The sequence below is a fragment of the Festucalex cinctus genome, chromosome 13 (genome assembly GCF_051991245.1).
Source record: "Festucalex cinctus isolate MCC-2025b chromosome 13, RoL_Fcin_1.0, whole genome shotgun sequence".
Classification (NCBI taxonomy): domain Eukaryota; kingdom Metazoa; phylum Chordata; class Actinopteri; order Syngnathiformes; family Syngnathidae; genus Festucalex; species Festucalex cinctus.
This window is the reverse complement of record NC_135423.1, coordinates 7,466,690-7,490,081: the sequence shown is the minus strand read 5'-3', so window position 1 is coordinate 7,490,081 and position 23,392 is coordinate 7,466,690. Positions and strand designations below refer to the sequence as shown.

At 40.1% G+C, this 23,392-nt stretch overlaps 1 protein-coding gene across 1 annotated transcript; it reads left to right on the top strand.

Annotated features, from left to right (window-relative positions):
* The first annotated feature begins 1,891 nt into the window (after positions 1-1,891).
* Positions 1,892-23,392, top strand: aadac (arylacetamide deacetylase). Its single transcript, XM_077541391.1, has 6 exons — positions 1,892-2,082; positions 11,553-12,138; positions 14,955-15,183; positions 16,671-16,740; positions 19,181-19,352; positions 20,398-23,392. The coding sequence occupies exons 2-6, from the start codon at positions 11,998-12,000 to the stop codon at positions 21,016-21,018; spliced, it is 1,233 nt and encodes a 410-aa protein (XP_077397517.1). The 5' UTR covers positions 1,892-2,082; positions 11,553-11,997; the 3' UTR covers positions 21,019-23,392.

Below are 23,392 nucleotides of genomic sequence, written 5' to 3'. Positions count from 1 at the left end.
TTTGGCCAGACGTAGAGAAGTTTGAGTAGACGTAGAGAAGCTTGACCAGACGTAGAGAAACTTGACCAGGCGTAGAGAATCCTGACCAGACTTTGAGAAACTTGACCAGGCATAGAGAAGCTTGACCAGACGTAGAGAAGCTTGACCAGACGTAGACAATCCTGACCAGACTTTGAGAAACTTGACCAGGCATAAAGAAACTTGACCAGGCGTAGAGAATCCTGACCAGACTTTGAGAAACTTGACCAGGCATAAAGAAACTTGACCAGGCGTAGAGAATCCTGACCAGACTTTGAGAAACTTGACCAGGCATAGAGAAGCTTGACCAGACGTAGAGAAGCTTGACCAGATGTAGACAATCTTGACCAGACTTTGAGAAACTTGACCAGATGTAGACAATCTTGACCAGACTTTGAGAAACTTGACCAGGCATAAAGAAACTTGACCAGGCGTAGAGAATCCTGACCAGACTTTGAGAAACTTGACCAGGCATAGAGCAGCTTGACCAGACGTAGAGAAACTTGACCAGATGTAGACAATCTTGACCAGACTTTGAGAAACTTGACCAGGCATAAAGAAACTTGACCAGGCATAGAGCAGCTTGACCAGACGTAGAGAAGCTTGACCAGATGTAGACAATCTTGACCAGACTTTGAGAAACATGACCAGGCATAGAGAAGCTTGACCAGATGTAAAGAATCTTGACCAGACGTTGAGAAACTCGACTCGACATAGACGCTACCAATACAGCTTAGCACACCTCAACTGGACAAGCCAAAACAATGCTACCACGACGCGTGAACAAACACCACTACAACGCTAACAAGACACACCTGGGAAACACAGCAGGTAGAGGGCACTAATTATCAACACATACGGCAGGTGGACGAGGTTAACTATGACGAGACTAGGGGAGACAAAACCGGACAAAAGACAACATAAACACCCAAATCTAAACCAAAAACCAACCCCGCCAAAACCGAAACATGACAATCTTTGGACAAATCTGCTGTGTCAGCTCAATGTAGTCGCTAGCATTCTGGACCAGGGGCCCTTTTTCTTGTCTTGAAAGGGGACACAAGCGCTCTATTTATGGACAGTATGAACTTTCAGTCAGTCTGGAACAACAAAGCAGATCAGATCGCCTTCTCATAAACGTGTGGATGGATGATTCATGTGCGCTGGAATGAGGGGATCTTTCATCTGTTGCTTCAGATCACTGGGAAGATTGGAAGGCTCGTTTGTTTGCGTCTGCGCTCTTGTTTATTCCAACATCTGGATGCCACACAGTTTGGACAACACTATTCTCTTCTCGGCACCTTGTACTATTCTTTCTTTTTCGGTCCGAGACATTACAGGAAGAAATTTGGTGCTTGTTCAAGGTCAAATATCTTCTATGTATTTTTACTAGCGCTCTCACCGGCATACAAGCACGACTAAATTCAATTATACATGATTCGGGGTTTATCCCCTCAAGCCAAAGTGAATTTAATCTGCTAAAAGAGCTGATTTTCCTCCTAGCCGATGTTAATTATGCTCTGGCCTGAGTCGCATCTATAAATGAAAAGTTAAACCTATTCTTGGGGTAGCAATAAGAAGCTTAGGAGGAATGAATACGCATTGATATGCGATATTTTGTGTCTCGGTGTGTGTTGGATTGGGAACATGATCAAGTCTGTTTGTTTGTGAGTCTCCTGATCACATGGCTGATTCATGCTGCACTTGCCCTTTAGCCAAAGGACTCTCATTGTTTCCCTTGGCTTGGATTGTAAGTTGATAAGACCAACTGTTTTGTTCTTTAACTATACTGAAAATGTGGTCCAACTGGTAATTCTCCATGTTTGACACGCCGCAGAGAAATAATTGCTCACTTTGCCTCTTGTACACTCGGTTAAGGGGTTGATTCAGCACAAAGTCACAGCAAGCTGGTCAGCGCTTACACGTGGCAGTCTTGCACTACGCTGGGAGGTGCTGTTCTGATTTGCAAGAAGGTAACCAAAATATTCGACTTGTCGCTCGTGCTACACCGCAAACTTCTGGAGACGTACTTGTTGGACTGGATGGTATAGAACATTGTGACAGGTGAGTGTATAACATTGTTCGCACTGCTGAAACTCGAATTGAGGATCCCCCACTGTGGGAGACGAAAACCTGTAATCTCCACATGTCAACTTTAGGGCTGGGTCTAAAATATCGATACAGTGGAACCTCTACTTACGAACGTCTCTTCATACGAAATTTTCGAGTTACGAAACGCCTCAACCGGGAAAATATTGTCTCTTGTTACGAAATAAATTTCTAGATATGAAAGGTAAAAATACATGACCGAACGCAACATACTTTCGGCTATGGCTATTACCTACCATAGGTATCTATGAGCGTAAATACTAGATCGGTGTTTGTGCATCTTTCTGGCGTCTATGAACTAACGGCCAACGAATTTGTGCAAAAATTCAAACAATTGGTGATTGATGAAGGCACAGTAAGTTTTTTATTGCGATGAGACGGGCCTTTTTTGGAAAAAGATACCTCGCCATACCGGAAGTTTCCATGAAGTTTCAGAATTTGTTTAAAAGAATCGGCCAGAAAAAGTGTTCACCAGTCGGGCGTTTGCTCACTAAGATGATGTTTGCCTTGGACATTTCCGAAGGATTGCTTAAAAAAAAAAAAGCAAACATCCTTGGATCAGTTCTTTACAAAACACCAGGCAAAAAAACCCACTCCTGAGAGAGGAGAACATGAACCAAAGAGGGCAAAAAACGATGAGAACAGCAGTTAAAAAGGTAAATGACCATCATATTTATTCTGTACTCTATTCTTTGTTTTTTACATTATGCACAACTCTCACAACTTTATTGTGCAATAATCTAATTGTAACGTATTTGTTTCATGTTTTGATGCATTTTTATGCTTCATAAAACATTTATGTCTGAATTTTGGGAGGCTTGGAACGGATTAGGGCATTTACATGGAAAATGCGTCTCTACTTACAAAATTTTCTACTTAACAACTTTCTTCCAGAACCAATTAATTTCGTAAGTAGATGTACCACTGTATATCGAATCGATATTCCTTTTCATAGCCAAATATCGATTCATAAAACCATGAATCGATACTTTTAATACAACTTTTATACAAATTTTAATACAACTGTGGCTCAGTGGCTAGCGCAGCGGAGAATGGACCAGTGAACAGGAAACAAGGGTTTGAATCCCACCTTAGACTAGTTGCAGTTGAAGTTGTCTTTTTTTTTTTCCATTTATCATTCAACTACAATTAATAATTAGTCATTTTCACGTAATTTGTCTTTCAATTTATTCACAAGCATTCCGCATGCATTCAAATATTAGCATCCAGCTATTAGCATTCAGCTTTCAGCATTCCCATGCAATTTTGCATATCTAGTTCATCTTTGTTGCCTGTCATTAATGCAACATTTTGTCTTGCACATTTGAGTCGCTTAACATGCTCGTGTTTTGTCAATATGAATCGATAAGTCTTGAATTGTATTAAAATGTTGTCATGAGTCTGAAGAAAGCCTAATATTGCTGCTCATCATGCACCGGTCACTTTTACAATTTAGCCTAATGATTACGGACTTTTGCTGGACCACAATTAGAAAACTGAAATTGGTTTCATTTTGATCCTGAAACAAGAATTGCCGCAATAAATTCCTACACGTTCCATTGGCATCGAACCCTTCGTGATCATTTGCAAACCTGTTGCCGACTGTCATCCATGTCAGTGAGCGTGTAAATCGTGTTGATTCTGCAACGGCCGCGGAGCTTTATGACATGCAGCAAGTTAAGCCGGATTTTCTTCGTGTCATGTTCAACGACTTGATGTGGGATCTGCGGCCTGCTGCTGAATGCAGTCGAGTGATTTGAGCTATGTGCACATCTATTGTACTTCTTCCACACTGCACACTAAAACCAGATGTTTGTCAACTGTTTTTGACGGATTGCCCGCAATACCTCTCATCGTTCCAGAAACATTGTGAAGCAAAGTTGCACTCAGTTGAGTACAGGCCTGAATTTTGGCAAATCAGAGTGAATTTGTTCATCCTTCTTCCAAGGTTTTTTTTTTTTGGGGGGGGGGGGGGGATCTTTTTCCTGTTAAGAAAGCTGACGTCATTAGCCTTGCTTACCTAATGTAACCTTGTACTTCTTATGAACACCACCATGGGTTGCTTTTTGCGGAAACATGGAGTGCAAAGAGGGGGAGCATAACGCCTGGATCTGATCTCCTGTTTGACTATTTGATCAGCTATTTTTAGCTTTTACTTTTTTGGTCCTGTTCACTAGGGGTGTGCTCAAAAAATCGATACGGCAATATATCGTTGCGGGCCTCATTACAATACACGTATTGATACGCAGGCGTCTGGATCGATATTGCTCATTAACTTTAAATAGGCAGTTAACTTTTGCCTTTGTGGCTCGCATTGTACCTAAGAAATAAAAACCGGCAGCGTCTTTGAAGTTAATTGCCTTCAATTAATGCAAAAATAGCTCACCAGTGATTGGACACTGTGTCTTGCTAAGATAAATGAAAGCAAGGAAGAATATCAACATTTATTTACTTATAAACTAGTGTTGTTCCGATACCGATACTGATATCGGCAGAGGTGCCGATACTGCATTAAAACAGTGGTATCGGTATCGGTGAGTACTCACAAGTAACATGCCGATACCATTAATTCCAACACTAATATTGGATTTTGGATGCAGCATATTGTGTCTTGCTCGTGCACGACATTTACTGATATGTGACATGTTCACTGCATGCCGATCTACGATATCTTGTTGGCCCTTGAATGCTCTGAACCAATAGCAGGACAGCTTTTTCATGTTGATGAAAAAAAACCTTAAGTATCGGTATGGTATCGGTATCGGCCGATACTGCAAAGCTGGGTATCGGTCTCGGTATCGGGGGTCAAAAAACGTATCGGAACAACAATTATAAATAAACTTAAAATAATAAAAATAAAATTATTATAAACGTAACATGGCACATGTGTCTTAATGTACCAATTTTCGCATATTTTGTTTAAAAAATGAAACAGTGTGTTACACGAAAAAAAAATGCTGTTTTTATTTCCCCAAATATTTCAAATTAGCACATTTTAGAGCTGTAATTTTAATACTTTGATATTTTTGCTCACATCGGCTCATGACTATTAATACATTTTCCCAGTGTGTCTGTGAAAACTGCTCCTTGCTCTGCAGTGCGTGCACATTTAGACCAGGCATGCCGCTTGGTGGTAAATCAGAAGAGCTGCTCACAAAAATATTTTTGTTAGTCAGCATAACAAACATATCCTTTAGGTGCACATATGACTGTTATGCAAGTAAATTAATATAATATATCGGGATACGTATCGCCTTGAAGATCAAGTATTGGGATACAATGTATCGCGATACGTATCGTATTGTGACCCCTGTATCGTGGTCCGTATCGTATCGTGAGGTTGGCGGCAATACCCAGCCCTATTAAATACTGTATGCTGGAGTCACCAGGGAGGAAACATAAATTTCATGCTTTCCCTCCCCATCTTATACAGTAAAACATCAATTTCCCCCCAATGTGACGACATATGTATTTGCAGACTAATGGTGTAACACACTCCCCTCAAGCTTTTGAACATTCAAATATAAAAATAAAAACTTTCAAATGTGTTATAAGTCTATTTAAATCCCTAATCACAACACCTTGTGCCATTTTATAGGATGCACGGCACACAGTTAGGCCATCACAGAGTTGGGTCATGGCACCATCTGCTGGGCACTAAACGATACTGTAATTCAGAGCAAAAATGATGAATAGGTTTTGATCAAATATCAAGTTTACTTTTGGCATATTAATAATAATTATTATTGTTATTATTATCAGTTGTAGTATGGAGAATTATTTTGCTTTTGTGACATTTATCCTTCATTTCTGTCAAATTACTCATCATTAATATTGATTCACTGTTTTGGGATTTTTACAATAACAAAGCGTCATGAATAAACTACTGACGTGTTAAATGTAAAGAAAATTTTATTGAATAATACCCCATTAATAAGAGAAAAAAAACACTACTTTGATTCTATCAACTCATTTCTGTTCCATTGCTCAAGAAGAATTCATTTGTCCTGCGTGCGTAAGTGCTACTCTTCGTGCTGATAAGAGGTCATGTGGAATGGGGTGAAAGACTCCAACATTCCTTATCACACAAGTGTTGCACAGCCGTCTACTGATAGTGTTAATCTCCTGCTGTTTCTGAGCAGTCCCATGACCACGAGACACCTTGTAGGGAAAAAAAAAACAAAAAACGCTGCTGCTGTTGTCCCTGGTCATGTAACAATCCTTGTCAGTGATGAATATGCTACTTGTAAAATGTAGTGAGCTTAAATGAAGGCATCCACATGAAAGAATTGCTTTGTTGTTGTTGAATAACTTCATTCCAAGTCATTACTAGCTAGTGATCAATGAAACAGACAATGTACCACTTGCACATTGTACTATTATGGTGTAAATTAAAGCTGTGCGATACTTGAGATTTTGGTATTGATCGATACCAATACTGGTGCCAATATCGCCGATAACATAAACTGAACATAAATTGACAATTATTTCAGGGAAGAATTAAAATCAACCATTTCAGAGAATAGTTTAATATGGTTAGTTTTTCACAAGTCTTGTATTCGTTTAAGACGGCCAATTGTCATTGCGCTTTGGCATTGCAAATGTGAAGGATAATTGATTGCTTTGAATTCATTTGGACAGAACGTTTACTGATAAAGTCTACTTTTGTCACTGTCCCATCGAGGTCTCAGAAAAAGAAAAAAAAAAGTGGGTGTGCGTTTAGTCCGCAGAGGCAGTGCGGGGGTGGGGTCCGCACCTGATGATGTCATAAAGTGATGACCCGCTAGTTTTCTCAGGTTGGGAGGGACATTGCATTTCTAAGAGAGAGGCGAATGGAGGAAAACACCACTTCCGTCATGTTTTTGGTGAGGAATTAGCATTTTAACACGGCTAAAAGCTCCAAAAAAGTGGATTTTCCACGTTGCTGTCCCTTTAAAAAAAAGCTTCTGCAGATGTTTGCAAACAATAAACCACTAATCCGAACGTCATTCTGCTTTTTTATTTCTAAATGTCATTAAAATGTTTTTCATGCACGTTTTCAGCCACAACTGTTTCTTATTTATCACGTACCCTCTCCTTGACATGCTGCATAGAGTCACCCTCTGCATAAGTTGTGCATATTAAAAACTTTGAAACGTGCTCATGCTGCCGAGTTGGGACTTCTCCAAGCGGGTTTCGTCATTCTTGAGATGTTACACGCGGCTCCCGGTGAGGGTTAAGCTGAAGATTGCTTATTAATAATACTGGTAAAATATGGGCTCACTGCGCATTTGAATTCCTGCAAGAGCGCCCTTTCCCTCGCGCCCAGCAGGGTGTCGGGCGTTGACGTGGCATCGCACAGCATGGCTCAGCGCAGATGAAGACGTCCACACCCGCGCTCCTTGACACGCTTCGCCGCAACTTACACAAGAGCGAAGGGCTTGATGAAAGATTTATCAACCAAACTAGGTGGCCGCCTCAGAAGTGTGTGGTGAAGGATAGTAGTTGCGAAGGGCGGGGAAGTCCCCGAGTTTCTGAAGTGTAGTTTTGGATTCAGAGAAGTCATTTACTATTCCGCCACAGCAGCGAGATGAAGTTCCTCATAACATCTCTGTTGGCTTGACATTTTTACTGGATAATTTCAAATTCCAAGTTGCCGTGACAAGAAAGTTTGGAATATGATCCATAAGTCAACAAAAAGTTGCGTTAATGCTGATAGTTTCGAAAAACCAAGTCCGATGGCTTTGCATTAACATCAACATGTAACATGAGCCACAGTGCACGTTGAGCCAAATTTTAAACCATCACATTTATTTTCATTGATATTTGCTTATCCTTCCCTCCTTCCTCTCTTTAGTTTTTCCTCTGGTCACTTGAGCTCTCTGTTGGAATCTAGAGGTTTCTGGGGTTGGCGTAAGATTCTGGTTTTGTAACCATGTGGGTGTTTAGTTGTTGCTGGATTTCGCTTTTATTCATCTTTCCTTTGACCTTTCCTCTGTTCTCCTGACCATCTGAACTTCACGCCTCTGGCGAGATTCTGATGTACCCAGTGAAGGTGAAGGGTAATTGGATTTTTATTTGGTTTTAGGTGAACTAATGAGTACAAATTCACACGCACGCACACGCACATAAAAAAAAAGAAAAGAAAAAGAGAAAGAGCAATGATGATATGTTAAATCGGTAAGACTGCCGAATGAACAATTCTGAGCTCTCTCTCTCTGGGAGATATTGGACTGGACTTGACTCATTTAACAATTTTCAGCAGTGAAAAGTTCATATTTTGTCCAGAATGAATTTGATAACTTCATTATTTTTCATGTGCAATTAACACCTTTAAAAACTATTTTTTTTCCCCTGTTGCTGTCAACTGATGATGACATCACCTGTGCGGAGGAAGTAGGTAACGGACAATTACGGCTCACCTGTTTTCTGGGTTTGGTCAGTAAACTGAGCCGTGATTGGTCGTTACTTACTTCTTCAACACAGGTGATGTCATCATCAGTAAATTAGGAAAAATACTTTTTAAAAGGTGCTAACTGTACATGAAAAATAATGAAGTTACCATTAATTATAGACAAAATATGAACTTTTTACTTCTGAAAATGGCTAAATGAGTCAAGTATCCCTTTAAAAAAAATAAAAAATCTTAGGCAATAGACATCGTTTTACAAATAAAACAAAAAAGTTCAGGGATCTTCCAGTAGCATGTCTTCAAAAGTTACATAAAAACTTAAGTAAATAGCTCCCTATTGTTTTGCTACAGTAAATCAAGTCTTTAAACATTTCATAATATCTGAAGTATTAAAAGGTTACCTATCTTAGTTTTAATTTCAAACAAAAACTGAATTTGCAGGAGGTTCCCAGGGTCAGAAGCATCTATGGAAATTTGAATAATTAGTGCCCTGATTGATTGAATCGGTCTATCCCTAATTTAGAGTGCAATTCCACCCTTGACCACTAGATGGGGGCACACAATTTACAGGAAATGATCTGCACGGTTTGTATTTAATGATTAGATGTCAACACGAGTGTTCGTGTTACTTTAAATGTAGCCTATATAACAGCCTGTTAGGTCAGGTAATAAATGTTTAATCATTAATTTCAGACTTTGGAACAGTAAAAACCATATGAGGGGTGTGTTTTCAAATACGAATTTTCACTTTAGTAGGACTCCCACTAGAGTTGAACCCACTTCTCCAAGCATTCTCTGCCAAATTCTTCCCTGACCCTGCGTCATATCCATCTTCATGTCATTCATGCGTCATAAAAGGTCACCCTCTTGAGCTCGGGAAAGAGGAATAAAAACAAATGTCACGGTGCCAGATCGGGTGAGTTAAGCCTTATTCTTCTTGAAAAGGAAATATCAGATGTTTAGGACATTGACAGTAGGTGCATTTTTCCCGGGTGAAGCACCCACAAGTCGTCCAAAACAGTTCGACTCGCATCAAGAAACTGCTTGTTTTGACTTTGGAAGTTCCTCTCTACTGTAAAACATGCATACAAGACTCCCTCTCGCTGTGAATTGACTCCAATGTGTTTTGCGTTCGTTTATCAGCCAAGGACTTACAATTTGGAGTCAAGTGCTGGAGTTCAGTCAGTACTCTTATGCCAGCTGAGAATGCCATTTCTGAAAAAGTATTTCAGCAGCTTGTAAAATCATCTTGTTAAAATATGTATTATGACGGCTCCAAAGGTCACCAAATGTAAACCAGATCCTGTGAGAGCAATTTCTCCCCTTTTCACTCTCCTTCATGGATTCCTCTTTGGAAAGTAAAATCTCCTAACCTTTACCTTCCCTTAAAGGGCCTGTCTGCCGGTTTCACTCAGGAAAATGCACTTTTTAAATACAGGATTTAAACAAACTACTTCTCAATTTACAGATATGGGCTTTTCATAACGTGTGGGGGTGATTTTGTCGTAAACACCCACACCCCCAGCCTGTATTTTGCCATTTTGTGTTTGTTTTGTAAACAGTGGGCCGTTTCTGTGGAAAGACAGTGTTTTCAACCCTCCAGCCAATCGCAGAGCGGAGGTGGGGGGCGTGTCCCAAACGGGGCCGGGTGAACGTGTCAGCTGCGTGACGTCACTCCCACGGCAATTTGAAAGCGCGCACGGATTTTTTTATTTTTTTTCACTCACTCACTCACTCACTCACTCACTCACTCACTCACAGAAGCTTACATGTGTGAATGAGTGAGTGGAAAAAACAAAATCAGTGCTTGCTTTCAAATTGCCGCGGGAGTGCAATATGCATATCGCAAAGACATGCAATAAATTTCATATGGAATTTTCTGCTTTTACCTGCATTTGACCAGTCAGACACAAACTTAAATGTGCAACACCAAATAGTTGAACATTATCTTCTAGGGTAATTACAATGAATTAAGAATACATTGAGGTTGCTTATTTTTCCATGAAAAAAGTTTTTCTTTCGTTTGATATGAAAAATGTTATTTCTTCAGGCACATCATAAATATCGCAATAATATCGATATCACAATATTCAACAACGACAGGACTCTCAGAAATTAGAATATTGTGATAAAGTTCATTATTTTCTGTAATGCAATTAAATGAGCAAAAATGCCATACATTCTGGATTCATTATAAATCACTTTAATCTAACTAACCTTTTTGACTATGGTAAATTTTCAAGATCAATGATGAACAATTTATCTGGCTGGAAAAACACAAAAACAAACAAACTGGAGAACAAGAATTATTTTGTCCTTGTTTTATCAGTTGCAAAATCCAATGTGACATCTTACCCCCATATAGTGTGACAACTTACCCATTGGTGGGACAACTTGTCACATGTTCACCCCCTCTATTTGATGACTTATAACTGCACTGACACAAAGTATGAAAATGACATGAATACATAAAAAAAAAAAAAAAACAAGACTAGTGTTGTTCCGATACCGTTTTTTGGCTCCCGATACCGATACTCATCTTTGCAGTATCGGCCGATACCGATACCATACCGATACTTGAGGGTTTTTTTCCTCAACATGAAAAAGCTGTCCTGCCATTGGTTCAGAGCATTCAAGGGCCAATCGGATATCTTAGATCGGCATGCAGTGAACGTTTCACATATCAGTGAATGTCATGCACAAGCAAGACACAAGATGCTGCATCCAAAATCCTATATTAGCGTTGGAATTAATGGTATCGGCATGTCACCAATACCGATACCACTGTTTTAATGCAGTATCGGCACCTCTGCCGATACCAGTATCGGTATTGGAACAACACTACCCAAGACTTTGGTCTTTCCTCTGGCATACATTTTGTTTATATATGATTTATTGATTCCAAGAAATATATAAAAGTATAAAAAGTGATACAACCACTACCCCGGTCTCCCTATTTACTCGATTATGTATGTATTTATTTATGTATTTGTATATGTATTTATGTTTGTTTTGTTTTTTGTTTTTTTCTCAGTGCAGTGCCATACAGGGCCAATTCCAACACTTTGGCCTGAGTTGTGTACCTCCACACGAGTTATTTGGCTCATCCCGCCCCGTGGGAGCTGCATCTGATCCAGAGGCACCTGAAGAATTTGCGTCTCGGGCCAAGGCGGCACAGTTGCTGCCTTGCTTGCAAGCACGCTCCTGATTTTTTCTTTCTTTTTTTTTTTCTTTTTTTTGTCCCCACTCCGCTGCCGCTTACCCACTCAAACCGCGGTTCCGGGCACACAGAGAGAAGACTCATTCAAGCGCACGCTGAAAACCACAAAATGACACCAAACGCGTGCAGCTGAAAAGGAAAGGGGGGAGAGGAAAGTTTGTTTTTCTTTTTTTTTGCGCGCGAGTTGAGTCGCCCGTTTGCAGTGAGTGAGTAAACAATCCCCGAGTGGTGTCGTCTCACCACACACGCGTGCTGCACCATGAGGCTGGGAAGCATCATTTTGTTCGTGGCTCTCTGCTCCCTGAGTGCTTATTACGTTTACGAGCCCATTCCCGAGGATATCGAGCAGAGATGGAAACTCATGCTGACCAACACGCTTTTCAGAAGTCTCATCCACCTGGTAAGCACTCAAGTTGTTTCTAATCACACGTTCAAGCATCTTTCTATGTCAATAGGATAAAATGTAAAATATATGAGGTGCAACAGTAGGTACACAGATGTAAAAGTTATGCAAAGTTTATTATTTTAGATAATTAATATGTGTGCTTGTGGGTAGAAAGTCCTCAAGAGTGTAATTAATAGGGATTTGTATGATATTCTATTCTGGGATTTGTAGAAAAAAAATAATAACTGTATACAGTACACATTTTTGCACCACCAGTATTCATGTTAAGTGTATTCATTTCAGTTCCTATCATGTTACAATTAAATTATATATTAAAGATTTTGTATTGTTGATCAGTTCTTATAGGTAATAGGTTATATTGTATTTCGCTGATGCGGTTCGACATAGCGGTTGCACCAGATTATGTCAAATGCTAATCCATGTGTAGTATAGTCCTGCTCACACCTTCTAATAATAGAGCCTATTAAGGAAACTGCAGGCGGTATACTGTTTCTTATCCCTGCCGGGGGGGTTACTAATATGACTCTTTTTGAATTCAGATGCCAATTTATTTGTTACTAAATGAATGGCTTTGGATCTGACTGGAATGTTTTCCCCACTCAACTTTATTTATAAAGCACTTTAAAACAAGCATTTCTGTATACAAAGTGCTGTACGTGGAAAAAAAAATGCTCATGCAGTAAAGAGTAAGATAAGTCAAATAAGAGCAAAACAAAACATTGTAAGTAAGTATACAAGTGAATAAAATTTGCATCAATTAATTAAAACTCATTGCCCGCCAAAAACGTTTAATGACGTATGCTTAAATCCTAATGAATGCCGCCATGAACGTTAATTGACGTTTAATAAGATTTTCTCTCTCTCTCTCTCTCTCTCTCTCTCTCTCTCTCTCTCTCTCTCTCTCTCTCTCTCTACTCAATGGGCAGTGCAATATTTTGTGCAGCACTGCCTGCTCAATGGGTTGTGGAATCAAAAACAGCCACTAACTATGGCCAGCAGATGGCAGCATTGTATCCCTTTTCAATGGGCTCACGGTATATGAAATTACAATGAAACATGACTGATATGATGAAATTGAACGTTTTCAAGGATGACGTGAATGATCAAAGCCTTTGTCACATTAAATCTAATTCACAGAACGTCAATAAACAAAAACAAAAGTGTCTAAGTCACTGTTGTGCAAAAAAATTATCTTTTCAATATCACTCAAATTACCTATTTTCAAATGGTATTTACTAAAGAACAGAATGAGGTAAACATACTTTTTTTTATGTTTATGTAGTCGTAGCACACAATATTTTGTTTGCCTTGAAAGATGAGTGAAAATGCTCAAAATTGGCTGGCACAGTTGGGGTTGTTTTTTTTTTGGATAATGTTTGGCAGTCAAAGGGTTGTAAACAAGAAGTAGGTAAGTGAATGAATGAATAAATAAATAAACATCAAATTCACAACACAAAATACAGCAGACACCACAAAGCACCAAAACAAGTCTCATGGTGCGCCAAAAGCCAAAGAATACAGATGTGTTTTAAGACGGGTTTTAAAAGCAGATAGAGAGAGAGATTGGCTAATATTTTGATTATTGATGATACTGTCATATTTTTCTACTTATATGATAGATCGGTATGTATTGCCTTAATCCAAAACACTTTACGAAAGTCCCAAATGTTCATATTTATTCATTTACAAGTGAGCAACTTGTTTTGTTTTTTTTGTCTCGAGGGATGTTGCCCTCACAATTTGTTGTGACATTTTTATATCCAGTTTCATTAATTGGCCAACAAACAAAAATATTTTACAAGGGTTTCCCACGAAAGCTTGGAGCTAACAATTTGCTGTCATGGGGTAGTCGCAGTTGCATTTGCGGCATGCTATTAACAATTCATGTTCCTTGTCCAAACATATGACTGCCGGAACATGCAGTCTCTCCCTGTTAGCCCTCTAGCTTGTCGTCTTAAGCGTCATTCGTGTACAAGGAGCCTTTTCTTCCAAACACATTGGACAGAATAGGATGCAATGTGCTGTGTGTTGGGGAGGCTCAATTTTAGGTTTTTGATAATTGATTTCATAACGTTAAAAAAAATGGAACAAAATTATGTATTGTAGACGGGGTATGTATTTTAAAAACTCATTCACGACCAGCCATTTTCACAGAAGCAATCCCGTTCGCTCCCGGCTGTTTTACTGAATTTTGACTGATTTTGCAAGGCCCACAGAACATTGTGTTCTATCATAAGAAAGATTAAAGTCTCTTCTTTCATCAGGAAAAAAAAATATGTTTCTATCTGTTTCCGTTTTGCAGCAAATAGAATTAGAAGAGAGCTAGGTTTCATCAGTTTTCACAAATCTATTTAAAATGGTAAGTAATTGAGCTTTTTTTTTTCGAGATGGCCCTGGTTGATCTCCTTTGCTCTGCTGCCACCTGTTGGCCGTTTGTGTAATAACTACCATTTCTGCAACCGTTCTTTGCAGTTGAGAGGCTGCATCAAAGCCTTCTGCATGCTCTAGCATAAAAAAAACAAACAAAAAAACGTATAAATACGTCTTTGGACACTTAAAACATTGAAAAAAACGTTTTTATACGTTATTGGGAGCAAATGAGTTAATATAGAGTTGTTTTATGGTTTTTATATCAAGCAATCATATGAAAGTAATCTGCTCAAACCCCAACGTGTTTGTTTGTCTAACTTCGCGTTTGTTTGGTTCTGTTTTTGTCAGTTCTGTTTGTGTCAGTTCAGTTCTGTGTCAGTGCTAACGCTACCTCTTGTAATTCCACAACAAATTCACCATCGCTTCATTTCCCCTTGCAGGCGGACTTCAGTGAATTAGTTGGACTGAAGGACTACATGGGGGTGATGTATGCCGTCACGCTGCTCGAAATCATCGCGCCCGTTTCCGACGAACACGTCAACGTGACGGTCGATAGCTTTGACGGCGTGGAGGTGCTGCTTTACCAACCCAAGCAGCAAAGTGGCAACACGGAGCTCAGGAGGGCCCTCATATACCTGCACGGTGGAGGATGGTGTCTGGGGAGCTCTTGTAAGTAGATGAGCATTCTCTTAAGAACACAAAATGACGTTGATATTTAGACACCATGGATAATGACAACGCTGTAATACACTAATCTTCCATTCCCGAGGAAATAACATGCCGTCTGTTGGAGCGGTGGGTACCTCAAAGGGGTGCCCGGTCTTGCCAATCCAGAACCCCGAAGACACACCGTTCAGTTTGACACGTGTCATGCTGTTCTTGCAATCTGCTTGCCCAAATCTAAGACACTTTAGCTGCTACGAAGGGAATATATTATATCGACAGTATGGGGAAATGAGTCGTTTCAATTGGTTTTGAATATTTCAACGGAATTTGGGGGCGGAAGAAAATCTTGAAACTCTTGTTTGGATACACATGAGGTGTTGACCAAAAAAATGCTGCCCAAAAGTAGTTTTCTTAGCAAAGTATTTGAGGATGTAGCTCAGCTTCCCATTGCTCTCATCAACTTATTTAGATGGCAAACTAGAGAGAATACAGCTCCCCTGCTGGTTGCAGCCAAGTAGTGCACTACATTTTTTATTTTTTTTTGCTTTATTGATTGCCTGACTTGATACTCTCCCATCCCTTAAGCTAAATTCAGTCAGTGGAACTTTTAAATTCAAATGGCATTATCATGTACCGTATTTTCACGACTATAAGGCGCACCTAAAAGCCTTCAATTTTTTCAAAAGCTGACCATGCGCCTTATAATCAGGTGCGCCTTATACATGGATCGATATTGAGGCGCAACAGGTCTCGCTGTCAAGACGCTATTGGTGACCCTGCACGATCGGTGACGCGCATGCGTAGAAGATCCCACCATCTTGGATCGCTAGCTAATACTAATACCTTACCTCAGAGAAAATAATAAAACAGCTGTTTATTCATTTTGGGAGTGAATGGAGTTGTCAGAAAGCTGGTTTGTAATCTATTAATAAAGTTGGACTGACCTATCTGACTGTTTTGTTGACATTGCCTTTAGCGCAGCACCATCTAATGGATGCACAATGTAACCCCAGCCTCTACTGTAGCGCCTTATATATGGAAAAAGTTTTAAAATATGTCATTCATTGAAGGTGCTCCTTATAATGAGGTGCGCCTTATAGTGCGGAAAATACGGTAATTCGTATAATATCACGAGAGTGAAGTTCACAAAAAACTGACTGTGAGATTTTCCTTTTTCATTGGCGTTTCTGTTACACCAGAAGGATCAGCGTCAACATGGGATGTTGAGAAGAAGCTGGCACTCGAAGTGACACAAAACAAGCGATAAGAAGAGCTCTGCTTTCATTATTTCCCATGGGAATAAAAATTGGGAACAAGTGTGACGTTGACTGGAATGTTGGAATGGATTGTATTTGACCTTAGAGGTCCCACTGCATGGAAAAGCACGAACAGGTTCATCTCTGCAGCGAGCAGGAATGAGCAAATGTCAGTGACGGCGGTGGCTTATGTTGCTTTCTGAAGTGTAGTCTGTGTTCTGTCTCTCTTCGCAGACATGAGTCCTTATGATCTTGTTGCCAGAAGACTCGCCACTGAGCTGAATGCAGTGGTTCTCTCTGTAGAGTAAGTACAGTACATTGAGTGGTACCTTGACTTGCAACTGCCATACCCCAATTTCTGAGTTCTATTCGGGAGGTGATGGGGACAAGGCAGCCCGCGAATAGCGGAAATATGCAATAACTGATATCAAAACATTCAATATATGTTTCCCTCCTTTGGAAGTATTTCTGATTCGAATAATACAGAATAGTACATGTTAGCAAAGTTTAATTGATTGATTTATTTATTTATTTTAAATGCAATAACGTCGGTTTTCAGATGTGTTGTGGGCACCGACGGGACTGTATTATTTTTGCAAATATTCTGTTCATGGCTGATATTGCTACATAATCTTCACAGTGTTCCCACCAAACTTCTGTGAAAAGTGTACACTAGCACCAATCACTTATGCTGCATTCATGTGCTATCGTATATATCGTAAATACCACATGTCGAGTAGAAAACTGCACGTGAACGCCTGAATGTTGTATTTTCTACTGGACAACTGGGAATTTATTTTGATACCAGAGTTTCCGAGTAGAGAGAACTATTCAAGTTTCAACATTGTGGGAAGCATTGATAGGTATCTATCTATCTATCTGTCTATCTATCTGTCTGTCTATCTATCTATCTGTCTGTCTGTCTATCTATCTATCTATCGTCCGCTAGCAGGTTGTTCTAGAATCTACACAATTACGTAGCATAAACAATTCAATGTCCTGTCCTTTACGACTCCGTATTTGCCGCAATTGTTCGGTTTTATGAGCAAAGAGTACATCAGCTGCTATGTGTAGTATTTAGCTCGTCATTAGGAGTTTCTGAGTGGTAGGGTCCATCTTTCCCATAGCACGTTTCCAGCACACCTAAATGATAGCTTAGCGGTTAGCATGGCTTCACTGCCTTCACATATCTTGCCCGGTGTGTCAGGAGTGGTGAGTATTTTTGAATTAGAGGAGCGGTTCTTCTTCGTGGAAGAACAGCGTTTGGCTGCGCATAGCGTCGTGCGTTCCTACGGTCGTTCCGAGCAGCGGGGAAAACAAGTTAACTCATTCACTTCCAGCCATTTTCACAGAAGCAATCCCGTTCGCTCCCGGCTGTTTAACTGAATTTTGACTGATTTTGCAAGGCCCACAGAATATTGTGTTCTATTGCTATAAAAGCATGGAACCTATCAAAAGAAAGATTAAAGTATCTTCTTTCATCAGGAAAAAAAATCTGTTTCTATCTGTTTCCGTTTTGCAGCAATTGGCATAAGAAGAGAGCTAAGTTTCATCAGTTTTCACAAATCTATTTAAAATTGTTAAGTAATTTAGCTTTTTTTCTAGATGGCCCTGGTTGATCTCCTTTGCTCTGCTGCCACCTGCTGGCCGTTTGTGTAATAACTACCACTTCTGCAACCGTTCTTTGCAGCTGAGAGGCTGCATCAAAGCCTTCTGTATGCTCTAGCATAAAAAAAAAAAAAAACACACAAAAAACGTATAAATACGTCTTTGGGACACTTAAAATATAATTAAAAAAAAACGTATTTACACATTATTGGGAGTAAATGAGTTAAGGACGTTGGACTTTTTAAACAGTTCGGAGCTGATTAAATGAAACAGTGCTAGCAGTTTCGATCGCTCCATCCATGGTCTTAATGTGCTTGCAGCCATTTTTACACTGAGGCAGATGACATCATCCACCATTGCGACTGGACGTTAAGCGTACAAAATCCATTGGCTCAATTTATACTAAAGGCTGAATATGTTGCATAGAACACACATTGCTAATATACAGTTGTTGTTTTTTCTTTAGGTTACACACTTCACAGTTATTTTTGTTCATAAAATTTGTACACCAAGTATAAAGTTCTTAATTGCTGAGATTTCAGTCTTATCATGTCTCCTCTCCCAAAACATGTTTTTGTCACATGCTTGTCTTCTCTTGTTAGTCACAAGCTAGATGGAATTGGGGGTGCAGCAGAGTGAGGCTAAATGGTTTTCATTTTGGTCTCGCCGGACTTTCCCTGTACAAGCTTTGTCCTTGTCAATGGTGCACACCATTTGCCTTGTGACATTTGCCACACGTGCAGTAGCTTTTAATTCCGATGATTAGTACCATTACTCGACCTCAAGATGATATTTGAACTATTGTAAAGTCTTGCTAATATTGCTATACAAAATGAATTTCTGTGGTGAATAACAGTCATGGAAGTCATTCCAAAATGTCACAGTTTTAAAGTGGTCCATGTGTATGGCGTGACAAAATTAAAGGCTGATATAATTTCACCGAATTGGAAGCTTACAATTTCATTAAAGTGGGCGCTTGTTTGAATCCTTGGATCAGCTTTCATAGGAGTTTGTGGGGGTCACTGAGGGCTGGGGGCGTATTGGTTGGGGAATAAATCTAATAGAAAAGCAGCTATGATGGAAACAATGAATGAAGTTCAAGTTACTTTCATGAACTTCAGCTTGTTTGTTTACAGGTATCGCCTTGCCCCTGCTCACCACTTCCCCGTTCCGTACGAGGACGTATATCGTGTTGTCAAGTACTTTCTCCAGGTGGGGGTGCTCGCCCAGTATTCTGTGGACCCAGGACGAATTGCAGTGTCCGGGGACAGTGCTGGGGGGAATCTGGCAGCCGCTGTGACTCAACAGGTACATGAAATCTTTTGCTTCAGATAATGAAAGTGATATGGGCGATCCATGTACACAGGTGGTTAAAGCGACACAATAACTCATTTTCCAGTATTGGATGAGGCATTATGTACAAAGAAATATCTCTGATATCTTATTCCCTAATTTTTTTTTTTTTTAAACCGATTAAGTATCAAAATACGAACATACCGTGGTGAACGCCATTATCCTGGTCACGTGATCGTGATGATGTAATCCGTGCCTAACGGGAAGACATCTTCGCTCATTTCAATTCGAGTTTGCTGACGTAATGGGCAAGATAGTCTTCTATCACAAATACTGCGCCAATTCTGTTCAGAGTAAAGTCATCATTCATGTCATTCCGTGGGGCGCTGGGGTGTAGCCGCTCCTAATGTGGGCTAAAGCGTACTTAGCACATGCTTAGCTTAGCCACTTTGACTCGGCGGCGGCTGGATCTGCCAGTTTCGTCCGGCTTTCGGTTGCAAACAAATCTTTGGCATGTCCTCCGTGGCTGTACTGCTTTTGAAGAAGTGCGTCTTTTCTGTAAGGCGTAATTCCACCTTTGATGTCCGCTGTGGGACGCAATCATTCCTCGTGAGTGTCTATGCTGTCATTCATTCCATGTAATTCAATGTGTATTTTACTGCCCAAAATGCCCGATACAGTACTTACATTTTTTTTTCAGGGAAGAGTTGAAATTAACCATTTCACAGAATAGCTGGTTAGTTTTCATAATTCTTGTGTTCCTTTAAGTTCGACATTTGAGCAGTCATGTTCATTCAAGTTCTGCTGCCTCTAAAGTCAACGTTTCAGTTCTCTAAAAGGATTCTGGATGTCACGTGTGACTGTGTGTGAACGGAACAATGACAAGCATGTTGGTTTTGGCTCAAGCGTTCATGGACCATGTGAGCTTTTAATCACTGGTTATGTGGTTATGTGTACTCAGGGGGTGAGGTGATGCAATGCCGTGATGTCATCAGATGCTGTTAGTGATTTTAGTAAGATATCTGCTTTTTTTTCCCCCTCCCCCTCCAAATCTTTCTAGTTACTGAAGGACCCAACACAAAAGGTTCAGTTGAAGGCCCAAGCCCTCATCTACCCCGTGCTCCAGGCACTGGATCTCAAAACGCCATCTTACCAGCAGAATCAAGACATGCCTATTTTGCCACGCACCCTGATGGTCCGATTTTGGAGCGAGTACTTCACCAGCGACAGGGCATTTTTCAGAGCCATGATGGAAAACACGCACAACAATCCCGAGTCTTCCACTTTGCTGAAGTTCGTCAACTGGAGCTCCTTCCTGCCTGAAACGTATCACGGAAGCTACAATTACAGCGCCCCCGCCATGGCGCAGGGGCAGGCCGGGATGGAGAGCGGAGGAGCGTTTCCATCTTTAGCCGACCCGAGGGCGTCCCCTCTGCTGGTGCCCGACGCGGCCTTGCGCTCGCTACCCAAAGCCTACATCATAACGTGCGAGTACGACGTCCTCCGAGATGACGGGCTCATGTACGCCACGCGTCTCCGCGCTGCCGGCGTGGAAGTGACGCACGAACACTACGACGCGGGATTTCACGGGGCCCTCATGTTCACGATGTGGCCGATGGACTTCCTCATCGCTGACCGCATGTTGGACAACTATGTGAAATGGCTCAAGGAAAATTTGTAAAAGAAAACTTGACAAACATTTTTTTTGTAAATACATTAGGAAATAGCTCTAATCACATCTTTGACATTGAAAGATTAGAAATTCATATTGATTTTTTTTTTCTGTTGAATGGAATCAGAAGACTCTTGGCTTTACTTTGACTTATTGAACAATTTTCAGCAGTGAAAAGTTCATATTTTGTCCAGAATGAATTTGATAACTTCATTATTTTTCATGTACAATAGGGCTGCACAATATATCGAAAAAATATCGATATCGCGATATTGACCCTTGCAATATGCATATCGCAAAGGCATGCAATAAGTTTTATATGGAATTTTATGCTTTTTATATGAATTTGACCAGTCAGATGCTAACTAAAATGTGCATGGCCATTCAATAGTTGAAAATTATCAAGACATAATTACAATTAATTAACTAAGATTACATTAAGGTTGCTTATTTTGCCACATGAAAAATGTTTTTATTTCATTAGGTAATAAAAATGAAATTTCTTTAGGTACATGTTAAATATCGCAATAATATCGATATCGCTATGTTCAGCAAGTATATTGCACATCGCATGTTTTTCCAATATCGTGCAGCCCTAATGTACAATACCGATTAAAAAATTTTTTTTACTCTTGCTGTCGACTGATGATGACATCACTGTGCTGAGGAAGTAGGGAACGACCAATCATGGCTCACCTGTTTTCTGGGGATGGTCTGCAAACTGAGCCATGATTGGTCGTTACCTACTTCCTCAGCACAGGTGATGTCATCTTCAGTCGACAGCAAGTGGAAAAATGAGTTTTTAAAGGTATTAATTGTACATGAAAACTAATGAAGTTATTAAATTAATTCTGGCAAAAAAAATTACTTTTTATTGCTGAAAATGGTTCAATAAGTCAAGTATCCCTTCAAGGATTTGACATGTTTTGTGTTGCAGCTGACTAGTTTTCCCATGAGATGATGTTTTGGCTTCATCGTCATCCACAAGAATGTTTTGTCTGCTTAAGCTGTCCATGTATCACTATGTCGTCAAAGCTATTTGCACACAGGAAGTAAAGTGGAGTTGGTTGACCTTTCGTATCTGTAACAACTTCCAGCGATGACTTTCTAACCTGGCAAAAGCCAGATTGATACTGCGCTTCAATCAAGTGAGTTCTCCACAATATCAACCTGGTACCGCTCCACGGTATATTGCTCGGGAAAGGCCGGACATTCTGTACATTCTTGGAGCTGACTGGGCAACGCGGCGTTGTTCACGTTTGTTGTGACCAATCAAAGCCACGGATGAAAATGTCGTCTTTGTTCTTGGCGAAGGGGGGAAAAGCACGAAAAATCGTACCAGCTACAAATGCATGGAGCGCTTCTCGTTATTCAACATTCAACAAGGAAACGGTGAGTTAATTCTGCAAGAACAGAATTAATTTCAGCGTCCATTCGTCCATGTTAGGTTCGTTTGTTTGCCCTGCCGTCGGCGCTGGCTTCCTGGTTTCGTCACAGCTTTGTGTCCCGCCCCAAACGCAATGTCGCTCTGTGATTGGTCAGATCGGTGGAATTCAAGGGGCTAGGTACAAGATGTATTCTCGGGAGTTTGTGAACTCACAAATACCGCGAGAATTCATCTTGCAAAACAAAATGCATCAATTTGTGTCCATTGATCTAGAAGAACACCAATAAGCCAAGGTCATACATGACTGACATTGGACCTGAGACAGGCGGCCACCGATCTCAGAATCTCTGTTATAATTTATCTAGTGCTGCCAAAGCTAAAGCGCTAATTAATGAATTAATCACAAAAATGATCGCATAACACAAATTAATCACACTATTAATTTTGACCGCAGATGATCCTTTAGCTGACAGCGGATGGTTACTTTAAAGGTAGCACAGGTTGTGTTTGAGCAATAAATATATAACTACATGCATTCATTTTCAATTATGCTAGTAATTAACTAATTTGAAAAAGGAGAAGTGTGCGGTGGATGAAAAAAAAATGTTGAAGATGTCCTCATAACGTTAAATGTCGAAAGAATTAACACAACAGGTGCTCTTTACATTTGGCAGGCAAAACAACACAAACCTTTTTAATTCAGTGATTAATTGCGATTAATCAAAATTCTAAGATGTGATTCATCTGACTTAAAAAAAAATGTAATCGTTTCACAGCTTTAAATTGACCATAAATGTGTTTGATGGCATTCTTCATCTGTGATGGACTTTGCTTTGTACATGGGCTGGAACATGTGAGGGCTTAGAAATGTCATGGCCAGATGTGGACTTCAGATTCCTAAAGGGGTCAACCCCGAGGCCCAAGTGCTTCATTGACTAGGAGGTACAATATGTCTACATAGAATTATCTTTAATAATAAACACAGCTTGTGGAGTA